This window comes from Salmo salar, chromosome 12, assembly GCF_965601325.2.
Source record: "Salmo salar chromosome 12, fSalSal1, whole genome shotgun sequence".
NCBI classification, from domain to species: domain Eukaryota; kingdom Metazoa; phylum Chordata; class Actinopteri; order Salmoniformes; family Salmonidae; genus Salmo; species Salmo salar.
This window is the reverse complement of record NC_138302.1, coordinates 52,590,738-52,613,993: the sequence shown is the minus strand read 5'-3', so window position 1 is coordinate 52,613,993 and position 23,256 is coordinate 52,590,738. Positions and strand designations below refer to the sequence as shown.

General features: G+C 41.3%; 1 protein-coding gene across 2 annotated transcripts in view; it reads left to right on the top strand.

Moving 5' to 3' along the window:
* The window catches only part of slc2a9l2 (solute carrier family 2 member 9, like 2), a 244,081-nt gene that overhangs the window by 132,242 nt on the left and 88,583 nt on the right, over positions 1-23,256 (top strand). For both annotated transcript variants that reach the window (XM_014131731.3, XM_014131730.3), the window contains exons 10-11: positions 81-182; positions 3,742-3,817. In XM_014131731.3, the coding sequence (XP_013987206.1) occupies positions 81-182; positions 3,742-3,817 (178 nt within the window). The remainder of the gene's footprint in view (positions 1-80; positions 183-3,741; positions 3,818-23,256) is intronic.

Sequence of the window (23,256 nt, the reverse complement as noted above, 5' to 3'; positions counted from 1 at the left end):
AATTAGAATGAGCGTTCAATTGGACAAGTCCTGGTAGTTCCTCACTGTTCCAATGTTTTCTTCCATTCTCTCTCCCCCAGGGCCTTGTGATTGAGCGCATCGGCAGAAGACCCCTCCTCATCTTCGGCTTCAGCGCCATGGCCTTCTTCTTTGGCCTTCTCACTGTGTTCCTCAATTTCCAGGTCAGTGCAGCCTATCCACTGTGCAACACACACTCCTCTGAGTCATGTCTACATGTCAACCGCATCAGTGAACAGGTTGCTGTCTTTTATTAAGACTGGAATTCAATGAAGTCATGAAGTGACATTGTTGTCCTTGGGCTGTTAAAATTCTCAAAGAAATGCAAAACGCCTGCTACAAGCCTTGATTCCTGACAGTTTCATAAATGCCCTGGAATATAACCTCTTGATATCATGCAATAGGTGTTTTTAGAACCAATATGGAGGTTCTAAAAACAATAACCATGTAAATATTAAGAGTTTATTTCCAAGACGCCATATCCACCAATTTCTCTTTTTTTTTTTATCATCAGAAATTATTGCCTATGGGAACCTTCATTTGTGTACATATTACTGCTCTCAGATTTTTTATTCATAGATTTGTGATGTGTATGACTTTTTTGTTGTTGCAAAACACTATATAGTGCTTTTGGAAAGTATTCAGACCCCTTGACTTTTTAAACTTTTTGATACGTTATAGCCTTATTCTAAAATATATTGAATACATGTTTTCCCTCATCAATTTACACACAATACCCTGTAATGACAAAGTAACAACAGGTTTTTAGAAATGTTTGCAAATGTATTATATATAATAAACAGAAATACCTTATTTACAGAAGTATTCAGACCCTTTGCTATGAGACTCGAAATTGAACTTAGGTGCATCCTGTTTCGATTGATCATCCTGGAGATGTTTCTACAACTCGGAGTCCACCTGTGGTAAATTCAAGTGATTGGACGTGATTTGGAAAAGCACGCACCTGTCTATATAAGGTCCCACAATTGACAGTGCATGTTAGAGCAAAAACCAAGCCATGTGGTCGAAGGAATTGTCTGTAGAGATATGAGACAGGATTGTGTTGAGGCACAGATCTGGGGAAAGGTTCCAAAACATTTCTGCATCATTGAAGGTCCCCAAGAACACAGTGGCCTACATCATTCTTAAACGGAAGAAGTTTGGAACCACCAAGACTCTTCCTAGAGCTGACCGCCCGGCCAAACTGAGCAATCGGGGGAGAAGGGCCTTGGTTAGGGAGGTGACCAAGAACTCATTGGTCACTCTGACAGAGCTCTAGAGTTCCTCTGTGGAGATGGGAGAACTTTCCAGAAGGACAATCATCTCCACCAATCAGGCCTTTATGGTAGAGTGGCCAGACGGAAGCCACTCCTCAGTAAAAGGCACATGACAGCCCGCTTAGAGTTTGCCAAAAGGCAGCTAAAGACTCTCAGACCATAAGAAACAAGATCATTCTCTGTTCTGATGAAACCAAAATGTAACTCTTTGGCCTGAATGCCAAGCGTCACGTCTGGAGGAAACCTGGCACCATCCGTACGGTGAAGCATGGTGGTGGCAGCATCACGCTGTAGGGATTTTATTCAGCGGCAGGGACTAGGAAACTAGTCAGGATCGAGGCAAATATGTATAGAGCAAAGTACAGAGAGATCCTTCATGAAAACCTGCTCAGGACCTCAGAATGGGGCGAAGGTTCACCTTCCAACAGGACAATGACCCTAAGCACACAGCCAAGACAACGCAGGAGTGGCATCGGGACAAGTCTCTGAATATCCTTGAGTGGCCCGGCCAGAGCCCTGACTTCAACCCGATCTAACATTTTTGGAGAGACCTGAAAATAGCTGTGCAGCAACGCTCCCCATCCAACCTGACAGAACTTGAGAGGATCTGCAGAAAGGAATGAGAGAAACTCCCCAAATACAGGTGTGCCAAGCTTGTAGCGTCATACCCAAAAAGACTTGAGGCTGTAATCGTTGCCAAAGGTGCTTCAACGAAGTACTGAGTAAAGGGTCTGAATACTTATGTCAGTATGATATTTCAGATAAAAAAAGATGAATACATTTTAGAATAAGGCTTTAATGTAACAGAATGTGTAAAAAGTCTTGGTATGAATACTTTAGTATTCCTAGGCTGGCGTGGTTACACGTGGTCAGCGTTTTTGAGGCCAGTTGGACGTACTGCCAAATTCTCTAAAGCGATGTTGGAGGCGCCTTCTGGCAGAGAAATTAACGTTAAATTATCTGGAAACAGCTCTGGTGGACAATTCCATCAGTCAGCATGCCAATTACACGCTCCCACAAAACTTGAGACATCTGTGGCATTTTGTTGTGTGACAAAACTGCACATTTTTTAGTTGCCTTTTATAATCCCCACTTCAAGGTGCACCTTTGTAAAGATCATGCTGTTTAATCAGCTTCTTGATTTGCCACACCTGTCAGGTGGATTGATTATCTTGGTAAAGGAGAAATGCTCACTAACAGGGATTTTAAACAAATTTGTGCTCAAAATGTGAAAGAAATACGATTTTTGTGCGTATGAAAACACTTTACATGTTGTGTTTTATATTTTTGTCCAGTGGAGTTTAAAAAAGGGTTACTTCTGGCCACATATTTTGAAGACTTGGGTTCCAGCCGCCCTTACATAAAAAAAAAACGTTTCAGATGTGAAATAGCAGTTTTGACACGTTGAGCTTAAATGTCATCTGTGAAACCTTGTTTTCATGTATTAAATTTAGAGTTCACATGTTAACACCACATTTTCACATGTGAGGAGAATAACATGTTTTCACCTCACATGTGATTTGTGGTTTCACTTGAAATTAGCGGCTTCAAATGTTAAACTTTCACACGTGAGAAACATATTTGCAGTTTCACATGTGAAAAAATCTTGGGTGTGTGAAAAATTACAATTCCACATGTGAAAATCTATTTTGCAGTTTCACTTGGAAGAAAACTCCACATTTACTTCAATGTTTGCAAACAAATGAAATGTAAACAAACACTGTATATCCTTAAAACATGGTTAAAACAATAGTCTATGGATTTGAGTGGTTGCATTTCTCCAGCCCCATCTCTCAGCTTTTTACCAGAACTGTGGTGGGGTGAACACGTGGTTCTTGTTTTAATTAAGTTTTGCCACTTTAAACACATTTAAAAGATTAACAGTGTTATTATATGGTGCAATCCTCTAGTTAGTGAGTTACCTTTGTGTCAATAATATCAATCGAAACTTCAAGAACAATTTTTTTTGGGTATTTTAAACAAAAATAATACAATTGAAAGCATAATATTAACCCAAAGGTATTGATAGCAAAACAAAATATTGCAAGGAAATCGTTTTTTTTATGCAAAAAAAAGTTTTCAATTAATAATTGGTTATGATAACCAAATAAAATTAATGCCTCCCTCTTTCTTGCAATTTTACCTCTGGTTATCTTATCCTGGACATTGCTTTCGCTGCCTTTTTTCCAGTTGGAAGTATTGTCACATTCATTCTGGCACGATAGCATGCTGCGTTCCACTGCTGGCATCTGAAGCTAAGCAGGGTTAGTCCTGGTTGGTCCCTGGATGGGAGACCAGATGTAGCTGGAAGTAGTGAAAAATAAACGTGTAGGAAAATGTACTTTTGAAACTTCACACGTCTGACTCATGAAAAAAATATAACACTTTTTTTTGTGTACTTATTCTAAATGAAGCTGCTCCCTTACTTTCTCTTTCTCTCTTACAGGACCAATATTCATGGATGCCCTATCTCAGTTTTACCTGTATATTGGCTGTAATTGCCTCCTTCTGCTCTGGTCCAGGTAAAGCTACAGTCTCTCTGTCTCTCTGTGTCTCTGTCTCTGTGTGTGTACTGTATGTGCAAGCTTGTCCGGTATAATTTTAGGTTAGCATCATGTATGAAGTGAGACAATGATTAGGAAATGCTGACATATTTTCACACCCTCTGACCATTTGAACCTAGCGTTTATCGGAAATCAAACCTAATTGCCATAGTTACTACTCTTGGAAGGCGTTCCAGTGTACTTAAACATATTGGATGAGTAAGACCGCCACTGTGCCAGTGAGAAGAGTCACCATGGCAGGTGTTGCAATAGATTAGCAAATCAATTAGCAGGCAACCCTTGGCGTTGCTGTTATTTTTAGCGCATGCTATGCATATGGTATCACGTGCGCCCAACGGAGGTGCACGATTGGAGGTGTGTGCAAAGTTTAGCCTGTTACCGAGCATTTACATACCATTTGAATAGCAACACCCGCTGGGATGCTTGATCCACGAGCCCACTCCCTTTCATCCGCCCCGGAACGGCGAGTAAACCTGGAGCCGATGTGGGATCTGGGAATCACCTTACCACCCACCTGCAGTGACTTCAACATAATTGGTTCTGATATGATTTATGGCATAGCACATCAAATGAGCTCCTCCCATACGGAAAAGTAATATATGCTTGTTCATGCTGTTCATGATTGAACAAGCCTACAGCCTAAGGCATGGCGCATAGCAAGATGGCCAACTCATATTCTGTTTTATTGTGATGGTGTATATTAGATAGATTTATTAGGCTTTTTTAAATGTAGATGTTCCGAAGGTGCGTATCAGTGGCTTGTATGCGGATTGTATGCATGGAGGCCTGGAGATGCTAATCTGTATGTGTTTATGTTAATGACGGGTAAATTACTGTGAGACCGGCAGTCTTTTGCATGACCATAACCATGTCACGACTTCCGCCGAAGTCGGTCCATCTCCTTGTTCAGGTGGCGTTCGGCGGTTGACGTCACCGGTCTTCTAGCCATCGCCGATCCACCTTTCATTTTCCATTTGTTTTGTCTTGTTTTCCCACACACCTGGTCATCGTTCCCTCATTACGTGTTGTGTATTTAACCCTCTGTTCGTGTGTGTAATTGTTTATTGTTGAGGTTGGCACGCTTCCGGCTGGTTTGCGCCAGGTTTATTTTATTACCCGTGCTTTGTGGCAGCCTGTACTTTGTATTTGTGTTTTTGTACTTTGTGCTGCCTCACTGGTTCGTTGGGCATTTGTTTTGTGACGCAGTTGTGTTCCGTGCAAATGATTGCCTTAGTGCTCTGCTCTCCTGCGCCTGACTTCGATGCACCAGCTACACTCAGCTCTTGACAAACCAGCTGACAAAATGTCATGACCACCACAGCCCTAAACAGACCCAACTCATCTTGTCACCATATTTTATCTTTGGTTGACACGGAATAAACAAACATGGCGGGACGCACTACTCTAGCCACCATTGGATTACTTCAGACTTTTTGAAAGTGTTATACACAATTATTTCGATCACTGGTGAAGAGCTTCAAGTTGCTTGGCGTGCACATCACTGACAGCCTGAAATGGCCCATCCAGCCAGTGTGGTGAAGAAGGCGCAACAGCACCTCTTCAAACTTAGGAGGCTGAAGAAATTCGGCTTGGCCCCTGAAACTCTCACAAACTTCTACAGATGCACGATTGAGAGCATTCTGTCGGGCTGTATCACCGCCTGGTACAGGAATTGCACCGTCCGCAACTGCAGTGCTCTCTAGAGGGGTGGTGCGGTCTGCCCAATGCATCACCGGGGGCACACTGCCTGCCCTATAGTACATCTACAGCACCCGGTGTCACATGAAGGCCAAGAATATCATCAAGGTCCTCAGCTACCCGAGCCATGGCCTGTTCACCCCACTACCATCTAAAAGGCTGAGACAGCACAAGTGCATCCAAGTTGGGACCGAGAGACTGAAAAACAGCTTTTATCTCCAGGCCATCAGATTGTTAAATATTCACCACTAGCTGGCCTCGGCCCAGTACTCTGTCCTGAGCTCAGTCACTGTTACTAGCAGGCAATCACCCGGTACTCTACCCTGCACCTTAGAGACTGCTGCCCTATGTACATAGTCAATGAACATAGGTCACTTTAATAACGTTTACATACTGTTGTACCCACTACATACAGTGGCAAGAAAAAGTATGTGAACACTTTGGAATTACCTGGATTTCTGCATAAATTTGTCATGATCTTCATCTAATTCACAACAATAGACAAACAGTCTGCTTAATCTAATAACACACAAACAATTATACGTTTATAACAATAATTATATGTCTTTATTGAACACACCGTGTTAACATTCACAGTGTATGGTGTAAAAAGAATGTGAACCCTTGGATTTGATAACTGTTTGACCCTCCTTTGGCAGCAGTAACCTCAACCAAATGTTTTCTGTAGTTGCAGATCAGATCTGCACAACGGTCAGGAGGGATTTTGGACCATTCTTCTTTACAAAATTGTTTCAGTTCAACAATGTTCTTGGTATGTCTGGTGTGAACTGCTCTCGAGGTCATGCCACAGCATCTCAATTGGGTTGAGGTCAGGACTCTGACTTGGCCAATCCAGAAGGCGTATTTTCTTCTGTTAAAGCCATTCTGTTGTTGATTTACTACTGTGTTTTGGGTCGTTGTCCTGTTGCATCACTCAACTTCTGTTGAGCTTCAATTGGTGGACAGATAGCCTTACATTCTCCTGCAAAATGTCTTGATAAACATGGGAATGAATTTTTCCGTCGATGATAGCAAGCTGTCCAGGCCCTGAAGCAGCCCAACCCATGATGCTCCCTCCACCATACTTTACAGTTGGGATAAGGTTTTGATGTTGGTGTGCTGTGCCTTTTTTTTCTCCACACATAGTGTTGTGTGTTCCTTTCAAACCACCTATCTGTAGTTTTATCTGTCCACAGAATATTTTGCCAGTAGCGCTGTGAAACATGCAGGTGCTCTTTTGCGAACTTCAGACGTGCAGCAATGTTTTTTTGGACAGCAGTGGCTTCTTCCGTGGTGTCCTCCCATGCACACTATTCTTGTTTAGTGTTTTACGTATCGTAGACTCGTCAACAGAGATGTTAGCATGTTCCAGAGATTTCTGTAAGCCTTTAGCTGACACTCTAGGATTCTTCTTAACCTCATTGATCATTCTGCGCTGTGCTCTTGCAGTCATCTTTGCAGGACAGCCACTCCTAGGAAGAGTAGCAACAGTGCTGAACTTTCTCCATTTATATAGTAAGGAGTGCGTACTGGTGGCAGAGAAGTCAGACGCAGGAGAACAAGAACTGTGTTTCCAAACGGCGTAGTTTAATAACAAAAAACTCACCGGACAACAGAACAATGAAATAATGGGTACATAACCCGACGCACACCAGGACTTACAATAAGCAATCACCGACAAGGACATGAGGGGGAACAGAGGGTTAAATACACAACATGTAATTGATGGGATTGGAACCAGGTGTGATGGAAGACAAGACAAAACCAAAGGAAAATGAAAAGAGGATTAGCGATGGTGTAACGTGTGTCGTAGTGGAGAGAAGACCAAGGCGCAGCGGGAATGTGGATACTCATATTTCTTTAATAAAAACACGCAAAGCATCCACAGGGAAAAACAATAAACAATACTCACAACGACAGGAACAGTTTTGCAGGCTAACAAAAAGCAGTGCAAAAACAACTACCCACAAACACAAAGAAAAACACACACCTGTTTATAGGACTCCCAATCAGAGGCAACTAGAAACACCTGCCTCCAATTGAGAGTCCAGCAAACAACCTACACACAACACAAAACCTCTGCCACGTCCTGACCAAAACTAATACAATTACTCCCTCTGCTGGTCAGGACGTGACAGCTGGCTAGAAGGTCGGTGACTTCGACCGCTGAACGCCACCCGAACAAGGAGAGGGACCAATTTCGGCGGAAGTCGGGACATATAGACAATTTGTCTTACCGTGGACTGATGAACATCAAGGCTTTTAGAGATACTTTTGTAACCATTTCCAGCTTTATGCAAGTCAACAATTCTTAATCTTAGGTCTTCTGAGATCTCTTTTGTTCGAGGCATGGTTCACATCAGGCAATGCTTCATGTGAATAGCAAACTCACATTTTGTGAGTGTTTTTTATATGCAGGGCAGCTCTAACCAACATCTCCAATCTCATCTCATTGATTGGACTCCAGGTTAGCTGACTCCTGACTCCAATTATCTTTTGGAGAAGTCATTACCCTAGGGGTTCACATACTTTTCCCAACCTACACTGAATGTTTAAATTATGTATTCAATATAGACAAGAAAATTACAATCATGTGTGTGTTATTTGTTTAAGCCACTGTGTTTGTCTATTGTTGTGACTTAGAGGAAGATCAGCACATTTTTTGGACCAATTTATGCAGAAATCCAGGTAATTCCAAAGGGTTCACATACTTTTTATTGCAACTGTATGTATGTACTGTATTCTAGTCAATGGGGAGAAAGGTTAAAGAAGGATTTTTAAGCCTTGAGACATGGATTGTGTATGTGTGCCATTCAGATGGTGAATGGGCAAGACAAAATATTTAAGTGCCTTTGAATGGGGTATGGTAGTAGGTGCCAGGCTCACCGGTTTGTGTCAAGAACTGAAATGCTGCTGGATTTTTCACGCTCAACAATTTCCTGTGTGTATCAAGAATTGTCCACCACCCGAAGGACATCTAGCCAACTTGACACAACTGTGGGAAGCATTGGAGTCAACATGGGCAAGCATCCCTGTGGAACGCTTTCAACACATTTTTCGACACCTTGTAGACAAATTGAGGCTGGGGGGTGCAACTAAATATTAGGAAGGTGTTCCTAATGTTTGGTACATTCAGTGTATATTTATATTCTGAACTCTGACATTACTCGTTCTGATATTTCTTAATTACTTACATTTTGGGGGATTTGTTTGTATTGTTAGGTATTTCTGCACTGTTGGAGCTGGAAACATAAGCATTTCACTGCACCTGCGATAACATTTGCAATATATGTGTACGCGACCAATACAATTTCATATTAATTTGACAATACCCGCACAGTGTCAAATGTTCATTTGATCATATAATTATGTCCCCAGGCCTGCACAGCATATCTCCATTCAGTCTATGGAAACAAAGTAAGACAGAAACATTTGAAGCGTTATTGAGGTGTGCAAAAACCAGTGAATATACGCCCATGCAAAGTGTAGGCAAAAACCATAACGTTAGCTACATCTCATTCAGTCTAGCTATATAGTGCTAATTGTAGGAATGGATGATAGAGGAAGCTTTATTAGCTAAATGTAACAAAAACCCATGGACATCTAACAATAACATAAGCTACAACCACAGGATAGGAATTGGGTTAGTTGTAATTATCTTTGCTAGCCACAACTGCTAGGGTGAAATGGTATGCTAGCTAGCTAGTTTTACCGCCTAGCCAAAGGCCTAAAACAATTACTGTAGCATGCAACCATTATATACAAATATCAAAGTAACCATTCACAATACATATCATTTGCGTGGCTCATATGTACACATGTAAATACACTTAAAGCTTCAATATGTAACTTTTTGTGCGAACCAACCAAATTCACATAGAAATGTAAGTTATAGATCTGTCATGCTCGTGGAAAGAAAGTCTAAGAAGCAATTGATCGGTTCTATGTGCGCTATTTCTATGGTTCTCGGTTTTAAGTTTTGTTTCTTTTACTTTCGGTTTTGTACACCAGCTTTCATTTTTCTTATGGAAGAATCTTTTGCCTTATGAGTCTTTCACGTGCCTTGTTGCAAACTCCAGGCGTGCAGTCTTGTGCCTTTTTCTCAGGAGTGGCTTCTGTCTGGCAACTCTCCCATAAAGCCCAGGTTGGTGCAATGCTGTAGAGACTGTTGTCCTTGTCAGCTAAGGATCTCTGTGGTTCTGTCATTGGGTTCTTGGTCATCAAGGTCCTTTTTGCCCAGTTGCTCAGTTTGGTCGGACAGCCAGCTCTTGGCAGAGTCTGAGTAGTTCCATATTTTGTCAATTTCCCATGATGGAGATCATTGTGTTCTGGGAAACTTTCAACACTCTAGAAATGGTTTTATACCCTTCCCCAGATATATGCATCATCACAATTCTATCTCAGAGATCTACGGATAGTTCCTTGGACTTTTTTTTCTCTGGCTGGTGTGTTCCTTTCTAAATCATGTGTAAACAATTTAATTGGCTGTAGGTGGTCTTCAATAAAGTTGTAGCGACGTCTCAAGGATGATCAAAGGAAATTGGATGCACCTGAGCTCAATTTGGAGTGTCATAGCAAAGGGGTGTGAATGCTTACAGTACCAGTCAAAAGTTTGGACACACCTACTTATTCAAGGATTTTACTTGAGTTTCACTATTTTCTGCATTGCAGAATAATAGTGAAGACATCAAAACTATGAAATAACACATATGGAATCATATAGTAAACAAAAAAGTTTTCAACAAATCAAAATAGATTTACATTTTAGATTCTTCAAAGTAGCCACCCTTTGCCTTGATGACAGCTTTGCACACTCTTGGCATTCTCTCAACCAGCTTCACCTGGAATTCTTTTCCAACAGTTTTGAAGGAGCTCCCACGTATACTGAGCACTTGTTGGCTGCTTTTCCTTCACTCTGCGGTCCAACTCATCCCAAACCATCTCAATTGGGGTTGAGGTCGGGTGATTGATTCTATAAGATTTGGGTTAGGGGAGTCACTGGAAATTGTTTTAATTTAAATGGGTTCCCAGCTGCAAAGGTTTGAATACCACTGCTCTAAAGGGCAGCAGTTGTTGCTATTTTCCAATCTTAAGTAACCTTTGCAAACATTTGGCTATATTATATACATTGATATTTGAATCTTAAAACAAACCTACAGAAAGGGCTGCTATTACCAAAGGGCTCCTCCAGAATGTATTTCTATTAGGCCAATTTGATTTAGCCTACTGTAATATTGTTGGATTCATTACCTCTGAAAAGAACAAGTGAAATTGTAAAGGGATGTACACATTTTCTGTTGGAATCCACCCAACATGTGTTAAAGTTATAAGAACACTTTTTTTTTTTTTTACTTCTAAGAGTACAAATGTTCTGAGTACATTTTGCATGATGACTACATATCCATATGATTCTTTATTTGTATGGTGGGTGTGAGATTTATTCATGTATATATTATAAAAATATTTGATCATATTTTTTTATGTATGCCACGTTTATATAGGCCTATGGGTTTTATATACAGTATATTGTCAAATGGCCAAATACTAGATAGCGAACAGCATCAAAGAAAACCTCATTAAGAGATGACCTCGAGACTGCTTTGTGCAAATGAGGAGCTGCATTGCTGTGAACAATTCACTTCACCATGGAAACCATTGCCCATATATTTCAAAGTTGGACAAAAAAAATTGAAGTATCACATAGGCTGCCTTCAGTTTGCCATGATGCATTGCAATGGACGTTAAGTCCTTGTGCTTTCAGCTGAGCCAGTCAGGTGTAGGCTATCGCTCAATACATACAGTGCTTTCAGAAAGTATTCATACCCCTTGACTTAATCCACATTTTGTAGTGTTACAGCCTGAATTCAAAATGGATTAAATAAATAAAAGATCTCGCCCATCTACACACAATACCCCATAATGACAAAGTGAAAACATTTAATTTACACCTTGAGTCAATACGGTCTAAGACGCTTCATCGCAGTGCTAGAGGCGTCACTACAGACCTGGGTTCAATCCTGGGCTGTGTCGCAGCCGGCGGCCACCGGGAGACTCATGAGGCAGCGCACAATTACCCCAGCGTCGTCTGGGTTAGGGGAGGGTTTGGCCGGCCGGGATGTCCTTGTCCCATCATGCTCCAGTGACTCCTTGTGGCGGGCTGGGCGCATGCATGCTGATTTCGGTCACCAGTTCTACGGTGTTTCCTCCAACACACTGGTGTGGCTGGCTTCCGGGTTAAGCGAGCAGTGTGCCAAGAAGCAGTGTGGCTTGGCAGGATCGTGTTTGGAGGACGCATGGCTCTCGATCTTCGGCTCTCCCGAGTCCGGACGGGAGTTGCAGCGATGGGACAAGACTGTAACTACCAATTGGATAAAAAAATATATATAAATATATATTTGTTTTACCTTTGGCAGCGATTTCAGCTGTGAGTCTGTCTGGGTAAGTCTCTAAGCCCCGTTTCCATTGGCACTTTGAAGTCAACCCAGGTTGGGCTGGCCTTGGTGGTCTAGTTCAAATTGTATTTCCAGTGCCTACAGAAATGAGAAATTATGTCATGTTGCTAGGTAGCCAATATGTGACTGCTGCTGGCTTCACTAATGTTCCTAGCTAGCGAATAAGACGGTGAATAATTTAATTCAGCCTCACCATGCTGCAACTAACGTTACCCCATCATCCTGCCAGTGCCAGCCAGACTCGGGGCCATGTATTTAGCTTGCTGATGTTAGCTAGCTTGCTAAATGGTTAGCGTCATCGCTAGCATAACAGGCTAGCTAGCTAGCTTAATTCCTACCTTGCTTGCCATCGCATTGGCTATTAGCTAGCTAAATAACCAAACAAACCAGACAACAGGTTTGATATGTAGCTAGCTAGCTTTCAATACGAGCTAACTAGCAAGTTAACTAGCTTGTTTCATCTCTGATTTGCTAGCTAACGTTAAGTAGTTAACATTTGAGGGTTAACTGTTCTCATAAAATTGTATTGTGTAGTGCAACAATGAATGAAGGATCCAGCTATGCTGGTAATTCGTGTCATGGCTGATTACTGCAGTACTGCTTGTCCATGTGCTAGCTAACGGCAACAAGCCCAGAATAACTAGCTAAACATTGTCAGCATTCAGCATTGATCAGCTTGGTGTTTGGATAGTAACGGCATCACTAGCCGAAATTATAATCGTGCTGGCACCAGTTGTGAAAATGGGCTACGCTGAGCCAGGTTTCCCTCAACCCAGCTCGAATTTGAGAAATCCAGCTCGAATTTAGCTCTAATTTCAAGTGCCAGTGGAAACTGGGCTTAAGATCTTTGCACACTTGGATTGAACAATATTTGCACATTATTATTTGTAAAATTCTTCAAGCTCTGTCAATTCGGTTGTTGATCATTGCTAGAAAGACATTTTCAAGTCTTGCCATAGATTTTAAAGCCGATTTAAGTCAAAACTGTAACTATGCCACTCAGGAACATTCAATGGTGTCTTGATAAAGAGCTCCAGTGAATATTTGGCCTTGGGTATTAGGTTAAATTAATCTTTCAGCAGGACAATGTCTCCCAGTGTCTTAGCTCTATTCCGTTTCTTTGTATCCTAAAAAAACAACCTAGTTCTTGCCAATGACAAGAATACCCATAACATGATACAGCCACCACCATGCTTGAAAATATGAAGAGTGGTACTTAGTGATGTGTTGTGTTAGATTTGCCCCAAACATAACACTTTGTATTCAGGACATGAAGTTAATTTCTTTGCCCAATTTTATGCAGTTTTACTTTAGTGTCTTATTGCAAACAGCAGGCATGTTTTGGAATATTTTAATTCTGTTCAAGCGTCCTTGTTTTCACTCTGTCATTTAGGTTAGTGTTGTGGAGTAACTACAATGTTGTTGATCCAGCCTTAGTTTTCTGCTATCACAGCCATTAACCTCTAACTGTTTCAAAGTCACCATTGGCCTCATGGTGAAATCCCTTAGCGGTTTCCTTCCTCTCTGGCAACTGTGTTAGGAAGGACGCCTGTATATTTGTAGTGACTGGGTGTATTGATACACCATCCAAACTGTAATTAATAACTTCACCATGCTCAAAGGGATATTCAATGACTGTTTAAAAAATATATATATATCCATCTACCAATAGGTGCCCTTTGCGAGGCATTGGAAAACCTGCCTGGTCTTTGTGGTTGAATCTGTGTTTGAAATTCACTGCTCGACTGAGGGACCTTACAGATAATTGTATGTGAGGGTAGGGTTTCAAAGGATTTGAAACTTTCTGGTAAATGTATTATTATTATTATTATTATTCTGGACATTTTCCATAGGAAGTTAAACCCGGTAATTTGGGTAATTTTGCTTAAATTCATCAAAAAAGTTAGCTTTTAACAGAACCTTTTTTTTTGTGAGATACACATAAGGCAATTCTAGGTCTTGTGGCATATTTTGGTTAAACTATCCCCATTTAAATGGAATTGCAACCCTCTGCATGCACAGTGCATTCTTCCATCACATGTACAGCTGATTCTCAAGATCTTGCACACTAAGGAGATGCTATTGAGCCCACACTACTACACTGTCTGAGCCAAGGACTACATGCTTTCTGGTAAGCTTTGATTACAATACTGGGTGAGGTGAATATATATCATATGACAAACATGATTTTTTGTTAACTAGTAAATCGTAGCCTACAGCAAAGTGTTTAAATCATTTCTAACTAGTTAAAACCTGTTTGGGCTAGGGGGCAGTATTGAGAATTTTTGAAAAAATATGTGCCCATTTTTAACTGCCTCCTACACCAACTCAGAAGCTAGAATATGCATATTATTGTTCAGGTTTGGATAGAAAACACCCTAAAGTTTCTAAAACTGTTTGAATGGTGTCTGTGAGTATAACAGAACTCCTATGGCAGGCAAAAACCTGACAAGGTTTCATGCAGGAAGTGGCCTGTCTGACAAGGAGTCGTGCGTCTTGCATCTGTTTATTGAAGAGTAAGGATCTTAGCTGTAACGTGACAATTCCCAGGGCTCCAATAGGCTCTCAGAACCCGGGAAAAACCTGAACGATGACGAGCAGCCTCTGGCTGAAACAGATTATCGCCTTATCCAAGTGGCCGATCAGAGGACCATTGAATGAGGCGCGTGCACGATTCGCCCCCGTGGAGAAATTTCATTCGGCTGTTTAGCTTATTGCAGATTCCCGGTCGGAATATTATCGCTTTTCTACGAGATAAATGGCATAAAAATTGGTTTTAAACAGCGGTTGACATGCTTCGAAGTACGGTAATGGAATATTTAGACATTTTTTGTCACGCCATGCGCACGACCGTTATTTACCATTCGTATAGTGTCTAGAACGCACGAACAAAACAGAGGATATTTGGATATAACGATGGATTATTTGGGACCAAACCTACATTTGTTATTGAAGTAGAAGTCCTGGGAGTGCATTCTGACGAAGAACAGGAAAGGTAAGAACATTTTTCTTATAGGAAATAGGATTTTGGTGAAGGCTAATCTTGCCGGGTGTCTAAATAGCTAGCCGTGATGGCTGGGCTATGTACTTAGAATATTGCAAAATGTGCTTCATCCGAAAAGCTATTTTAAAATCGGACATATCGAGTGCATAGAGGAGTAATGTATCTATAATTCTTAAAATAATTGTTATGCTTTTTGTGAACGTTTATCGTGAGTAATTTAGCAAACTGTTAGTAAATTCCCCGGAAGTTTGCGGGGGGTATGCTTTTTCTGAACGTCACAGGCTAATGTAAAAAGCTGTTTTTTGATATAAATATGAACTTGATTGAACAGACATGCATGTATTGTATAACATAATGTCCTAGGTGTGTCATCTGATGAAGATCATAAAAGGTTAGTGCTGCATTTAGCTGTGGTTTGGGTTTTTGTGACATATGCTAGCTTGAAAAATGGGTGTCTGATTATTTCTGGCTGGGCACTCTCCTGACATAATCTAATGTTTTGCTTTCGTTGTAAAGCCTTTTTGAAATCGGACAGTGTGGTTAGATTAAGGAGAGTCTTGTCTTTAAATAGCTGTAAAATAGTCATATGTTTGAGAAATTGAAGTAATAGTATTTCAAACAATTCAAAAATCGCGCCACTGATTTCAGGTGGCTGTTACGTAGGTGGGACGAATTCGTCCCGCCTTGCCCATAGAGGTTAACAATTTCTGCAAGTTAGTTTTTGCTACCATGTGGGTTTTAGCTTTTTTGTGCCTACTAACTGAGGAGTGTTAATTCACCTGTTTCCAGGCATGTTTCATTTTAAAACATTTCTTACAAAGGAGTTGTTTAATCTAACTGCTTAACTATTTATCTGTACATGGAATTGTATTTGGGTTTTTTCCCCCCGTTTTTTTCCTAATCTTTACAGGGAAATGCCACAGGCACTTTCTGATGTGTGGAGACATTTCCCTGCAGCTAATGTAGAAGGAAAAGCTGTGTATATTTGCAAATACTGTGCCAAATCATATGTGAAGAATGCAACAAAAGATGCAGAATCATCTGGCCAAGTGCATAAAATTCCCTCAGCGCTCACAACAAGAAAACTCTGACAAAAGTCCCTCTACTTCTATTCGAGGTGAAAATGATGAATCAGACACCTTATCGATAACAACAGCTCATGGTCCTCCTGGAATCAGAATTTTTTTTTGACTCAATGGAGGAACGTAGATAGAGAAATGTTGATGAATGTCTTGCTCGAGCTGTGTATGCAACTGGTTCACCTCTGATGCACACAGGCGAAGTGTATTGGAAGAGATTTCTGAATGTTCTTCGCCCAGCATACACCCCTCCATCCAGACATGCTTTATCTACTCATTTTCTGGATGCAGATTTAAACAGAGTTCAAGTGAAGGTCAAGCAAATCATAGAGAAAGCAGACTGTATTGCAATCATCTCTGATGGGTGGTCGAATGTCCGTGGGCAAGGAATAATTAACTACATCATCTCCACCCCTCAACCAGTATTCTACAAGAGCACAGACACAAGGGACAACAGACACACCGGTCTCAATGACCTTGGACCACAGAAGTCATCAATGACCTTGGATCACAGAAGGTATTTGCACTGGTGACAGACAATACTGAGAACATGAAGGCGGCTTGGTCTAAAGTGGAGTAGTCCTACCCTCACATCGCACCCGTTGGCTGTGCTGCTCATGCATTGAATCTACTCCTCAAGGACATCATGGCACTGAAAACAATGGATACACTCTACAAGAGAGCCAAGGAAATGGTTAGGTATGTGAAGGGTCATCAAGTTATAGCAGCAATCTACCTCACCAAGCAAAGTGAGAAGAATAAAAGCACCACATTGAAGCTGCCCAGCAACACCCGTTGGGGTGGTGTTGTCATTGTGTTTGACAGTCTCCTGGAGGGGAAGGACTATCCAAGAAATGTCCATATCACAGTCTGCCAATATGGACAGCCCCATCAACAGGATCCTCCTGGATGATGTATTTTGGGAGAGAGTGGTAAGCAGCCTGAAACTCCTGAAACCTATAGCAGTAGCCATTGCACGGATTGAGGGAGACAATGCCATCCTGTCTGATGTTCAGACTCTGCTTTCAGATGTAAGAGAAGAAATCCATACTGCCCTGCCCACTTCACTGTTGCTCCAAGCAGAGGAAACTGCAGTTCTGAAATACATCAAAAAGCGTGAAGACTTCTGCCTGAAGCCCATACACGCCGCAGCGTACATGTTGGACCCCAAGTATGCTAGCAAGAGCATCCTGTCTGGTGTGGAGATCAACAAGGCTTATGGTGTCATCACTACCGTGTCTCGCCACCTTGGCCTGGATGAGGGCAAGGTTCTTGGCAGTCTGGCGAAGTACACTTCCAAGCAAGGGCTTTGGGATGGAGATGCAATATGGCAGTCATGCCAACATGTCTCATCTGCCACCTGGTGGAAGGGGCTTTGTGGATCTGAGGCTCTTTCCCCTGTTGCCTCATCATCCTCCAAATCCCACCAACATCAGCTGCCTCAGAGCGCAACTGGTCCTTGGTTGGGAACACACACACCTAAGCACGCAACAGGCTAAACAATACAAAGGCTGAAAAGTTGGTGGCCACCCAGGCAAATTTGAGGATTTTTGAACCTGACAACGAGCCATCCTCAACAAGATTGGAAAGTGACAGTGAAGATGAGGCCTTAGAGTCTGATGTTCAAGAGGTGGACATTGAGGAGGTCCAGGGAGAAGACATGGAAGCCTGAGAGGAAGACAACAAAGCTTTAGTTTCTATACTTTCATTTTACAGATGTATGTTGAAAACGTTTTTGGGAGATTTGATGGATCATTGGGGATCATTCAATATTCCCTTTTGTTGTTCAGTGAAATCATCCCATGTGAAACGTCAACTCATTTAATTAAAGTTCAATTTGTAACTCATTTTTATTTATTTAATTCTATTGGAAGGATTTAATCATTTGCAATTATGTCTGCTTATGATCAGGTAAAAGGTTTATGTTTCTGTCTCCATATGATATGGTAAATATATCCAATGTAAAAAAAATACATTTAAATGGTATCAATTTGCATATATTTCTGTTAATTCCCATATATTCCCGTTAATTCCCACGGAAAGTTTCCGAAATGTGCAACCTTGTGTGGGGTACAGAGAAGGTAGTCATTCAAAAATCATGTTAAACACTATTACTTATTATGTGACTTGTTAAGCAAATTTTTACTCCTGAACTTATTTATGCTTGCCATAACAAAGGGGTTGAATACTTATTAACTCAAGACGTTTCAACTTTTTGTGACACAAAATCTGTTTAATCCATTTTAAATTCAGGCTGTAACACAACAAAATGTGGAGAACGTCAAGGGGTGTGAATACTTTCTGATTGCACTGTAGTTCCTAACTTTGTTTAAAAATGCAGAAAAGTAGTGGTTTAGAAGTTTGTCGTCCTTTCTAGTGGTCCTGTGGAAAACAATAATTCCACAGGTAACGAACCCCATTCATTTTATTTGAGTGTTAGTCTAGCAACCAACTATCAACATCGTCATCTGGTCCTCTGTAGCTTCAGTAGGTAGAGCATGGCGATTGTAACGCCAGGGTAGTGGGTTTCGATTCCCAGGACCACCCATACGTAAAATATATGCACATATTTCTTTGGATAAAAGTGTCTGCTAAATGACAAATTATTGTCATCACAATCCTCATTTAATTTCGTCATGGCAGTACAGTGGTAATGAGTGAAAGTGAAAATGAATTGGCTTCTCTCATCTTACATTCAGATACAACCACCGTCCCATACATTAAAAACAATGTGGGCAATTTCTGCAGTGTCACTGTCAGAATGATTGTGTCAGATCAGTTCAGGCCAAACACCCAGCAGATGTTTTGCATCTGATTTTGGGTGACTGGCCAACCTCATTATGCACAGACTCCCCTTGGAATGACCACGTTTGAATATTCATAATGGTTCACACACAAACACTTTGCATGCGAAATTGCCTGTGCGCTAGTTTCCTTCAGCCCAGTGTTATATGGCGCTGATATTGTCACTCAGTTATGCAGCTTTCAATGCAGTAGCCAGAATTTATGGAGTTCTAGGTGAACTGTGTTGACATGTTTTGCCCCAGAGAGTTGGAGAATCTCATTAAGAACAAGTGCAGGAGTTTGTTTTCGTCCTCATTGGTTATCCCGTAGCGCTAGGATCATACAGGATGACTTGATAGGTTGAGAGAGACCTATAGTGTATTCTTAATAATATGGTCAATTATTAACATATACTGCATAAGTATAATAGCCAAATGCAAGCATTTGTTATGTTGCAAGCGTAAGGTGTGTGGTGGAAATGTAATATTCATCACATGCTATACTCTTAGACCACTATGCTGTTTTTCCTTAGAGAATTGTCCATTGTTATACACTATTGGTCAAAAGTTTTAGAACACCTCATTCAAGGGTTTTTCTTTACTTTTACTATTTTCTACATTGTAGAATAGTAGTGAAGACATCAAAACTATGAAATAACACATACAGTTGAAGTCGGAAGTTTACATACACTTAGGTTGGAGTCATTAAAACTAGTTTTTCAACCACTCCACAAATTTCTTGTTAACAGACTATAGTTTTGGCAAGTCGGTGAGGATATCTACTTTGTGCATGACACAAGTAAATTTTCCAACAATTGTTTACAGACAGATTATTTAACTTATAATTCATTGTATCACAATTCCAGTGGGTCAGAAGTTTACATACACTAAGTTGACTGTGCCTTTAAACAGCTTGAAATATTCCAGAAAATGATGTCATGGCTTTATAGTCTTCTCATAGGCTAATTGACATAATTTGAGTCAATTGGAGGTGTACCTGTGGATAAATTTCAAGGCCTACCTTCAAACTCAGTGCCTCTTTGCTTGACATCATGGGAAAATCTAAAGAAATCAGCCAAGACCTCAGAAAACAAATTGTAGACCTCCACAAGTCTGGTTCATCCTTGGGAGCAATTTCCAAATGCCTGAAGGTACCAGATTCATCTGTACAAACAATAGTACGCAAGTATAAACACTATGGGAACACGCAGCCGTCATACCGCTCAGGAAGGTGATGTGTTCTGTCACCTAGAGATGAACGTACTTTGGTGCAAAATGTGCAAATCAATCCCAGAACAACAGCAAAGGACCTTGTGAGATGCTGGAGGAAACGGGTACAAAAGTATCTATATCCACAGTAAAACAAGTCCCATATCGACATAACCTGAATTGCCGCTCAGCAAGGAAGAGGCTACTGCTCCAAAACCGCCATAAAAAAGCCTTACGGTTTGCAACTGCACATGGGGAAAAATATCGTACTTTTTGCAGAAATGTCTTCTGGTCTGATGAAACAAAAATATAACTGTTTGGCCATAATGACCATTGTTATATTTGGAGGAAAAAGGGGGAGGCTTGCAAGCTGAAGAACACCAGCCCAACCGTGAAGCACGTGGGTGGCAGCATCATGTTGTGGGGGTCCTTTGCTGCAGGAGGGACTGGTGCACTTCACAAAATAGATGGATCATGAGGAAGGAAAATTATGTGGATATATTGAAGCAACATCTCAAGACATCTGTCAGGAAGTTAAAGCTTGGTCACAAAAGGGTCTTCCAAATGGACAATGACCCCCAGCATACTTCCAAAGTTGTGGCAAAATGGCTTAAGGACAACAAAGTCAAGGTATTGGAATGGCCATCACAAAGCCCTGACCTCAATCCTATAGAAAATTTGTGGGCAGAACTGAAAAAGCATGTGCGAGCAAGGAGGCCTACAAACCTGACACCAGCTCTTTCAGGAGGAATGGGCCAAAATTCACCCAACTTATTCTGAGAAGCTTTTGGAAGGCTACCCGAAATGTTTGACCGAAGTTAAACAATTTAAAGGCAATGCTACCAAATACTAATTGAGTGCATGTAAACTTCTGACCCACTGGGAATGTGATGAAAGAAATAAAAGCAGAAATAAATCATTCTCTCTACGATTATTCTGACATTTCACATTCTTAAAATAAAGTGGTGATCCTAACTGACCTAAGACAGGGAATTTTTACTCATATTAAATGTAAGGAATTGTGAAAAACTGAGTTTAAATGTATTTGGCTAAGGTGTATGTAAACTTCCAACTTCAACTGTATGTGAGAATGCTATTCATTAACTACATCTCAGTGTTCAGCACCATAGTGCCTTCAAAAGTCATCACTAAGCTAAGGACCCTGGGACAAAACACCTCCCTCTGCAACTTGATCCTGGACTTTCTGACGGGTCGTCAGGAAGGGTACGTAGCAACACAACCGCTACGCTGATCCTCAACACCGGAGCCCCTCAGGGGTGCGTGCTCAGTCTCCTACTGTACTCCCTGTTCATTCATGCCTGCACGGTCAGGCACGACTCCAACACAAAATTTGCTGATGACACAACAGTGGTAGGCCTGATCACCGACAATGATGAGAGCCTATAGGGAGGAGGTCAGAGACCTGACCGTGTGGTGCATGGACAACAACCTCTCTCTAAACGTGATCAAGACAAAGGAGGTAATTGTGGACTACAGGAAAAGGAGGACAGAGTACGCCCCCATTCTCATAGACGGAGCTGTAGTGGAGTAGGTTGAGAGCTTTAAGTTCCTTGGAGTCCACATCACCAACAAACTAACATGGTCCAAGCACACCAAGACAGTCGTGAAGAGGGAATGACAATACCTATTCCCCCTCAGGAGACTGAAAAGATTTGGCATGGGTCCTCAGATCATCAAAGGTTGCACAGCTGCACCATCGAGAGCATCCTGACAGGTTGCATCACTGTCTGGTATGGCAACTGCTCGGCCTCCGACCACAAATCAATACAGAGGGTAGTGTCTACAGCCCAGTACGTCACTGGGGCCAAGCTTCCTGCCATTCAGGACCTCTATACCAGGCGGTGTCAGAGGATGCCACTAAAAATTGTCAAAGACTCCAGCCACCCTAGGCATATACTGTTTTCTCCGCTACCACACGGCAAGTGGTACCGGAGTACCAAGTCTAGGTCCAAGAGGCTTCTAAAGCAGCTTCTACCTCCAAGCCATAAGACTTCTGAACATCTAATCAAATGGCTACCCACCTATTTGCATTGCCCCCCCCCCCCCCATTTATGCTGCTGCTACTCTTTGTTATTATCTATGCATAGTCATTTTAATAACTTTACCTACATGTACATATTACCTAAATTACCTCGACTAACCAGTGCCCCCGCTCATTGACTCTTCCGGTACCCCCTGTATATAGATAGCCTCGCTATTGTTATTTTACTGCTGCTCTTTAATTATTTGTACGTTTTATTTCTTAATATTTGAAGGTATTCTTCTTAACTGCATTGTTGGTTATTGGCTTGTAAGTAAGCATTTCACTAAGGTCTACATCTGTTGTATTCGGCGCATATAACAATGGAGGGTTTTACGGACATCCAAACTTTTCAAAGTAGCTTGACAAGTATCCAATATATATAGAAAGGGAGAATGTCCACTCACCTTTTTACTGCTCCCAAATACAGTAGGACTATGTTTTATGAACATCGTACAGATCAGATCACATTTACACATCTCCTGAAGTTGCATTGCAAGCACGCCACTGACGTTGTCACCGTAAAACCAGGAAGGTGAATCATTCTAATATGTTTGGTTATAATAAAATTAAGAACAACAAGCAATCCTTTTTTTTTAAAACAACAACAATTAGTACAGTGCCTTGCAAAGGTATTTGTCCCCCTTGGTGCTTTTTCCTATTTTGTTGCATTACAACCTGTAATTTAAATAGATTTTTATTTGGATTTCATGTAATGGACATACACAAAATAGTCCAAATTGGTATATATATACACCAGTTCTGAAAGGCTCCAGAGTCTGCAACACCACTAAGCAAGGGGCATCACCAAGCAAGCAGCACCATGAAGACCAAGGAGCTCTCCAAACAAGTCAGGGACAAGTTGAGAAGTACACATCAGTGTTGGGTTATGAAAAAATATCCGAAACTTTGAACATCCCACGGAGCACCATTATTAAAAAATGCAAAGAATATGGTACCACAACAAACCTGCCAAGAGAGGGCCGCCCACCAAAACTCACGGACCAGGCAGGAGGGCATTAATCAGAGAGGCAACAAAGAGCCCAAAGAAAACCCTGAAGGAGCTGCAAAGCTCCACTGCGAAGATTGGAGTATTTGTCCATAAGACCACTTTAAGCCGTACACTCCACA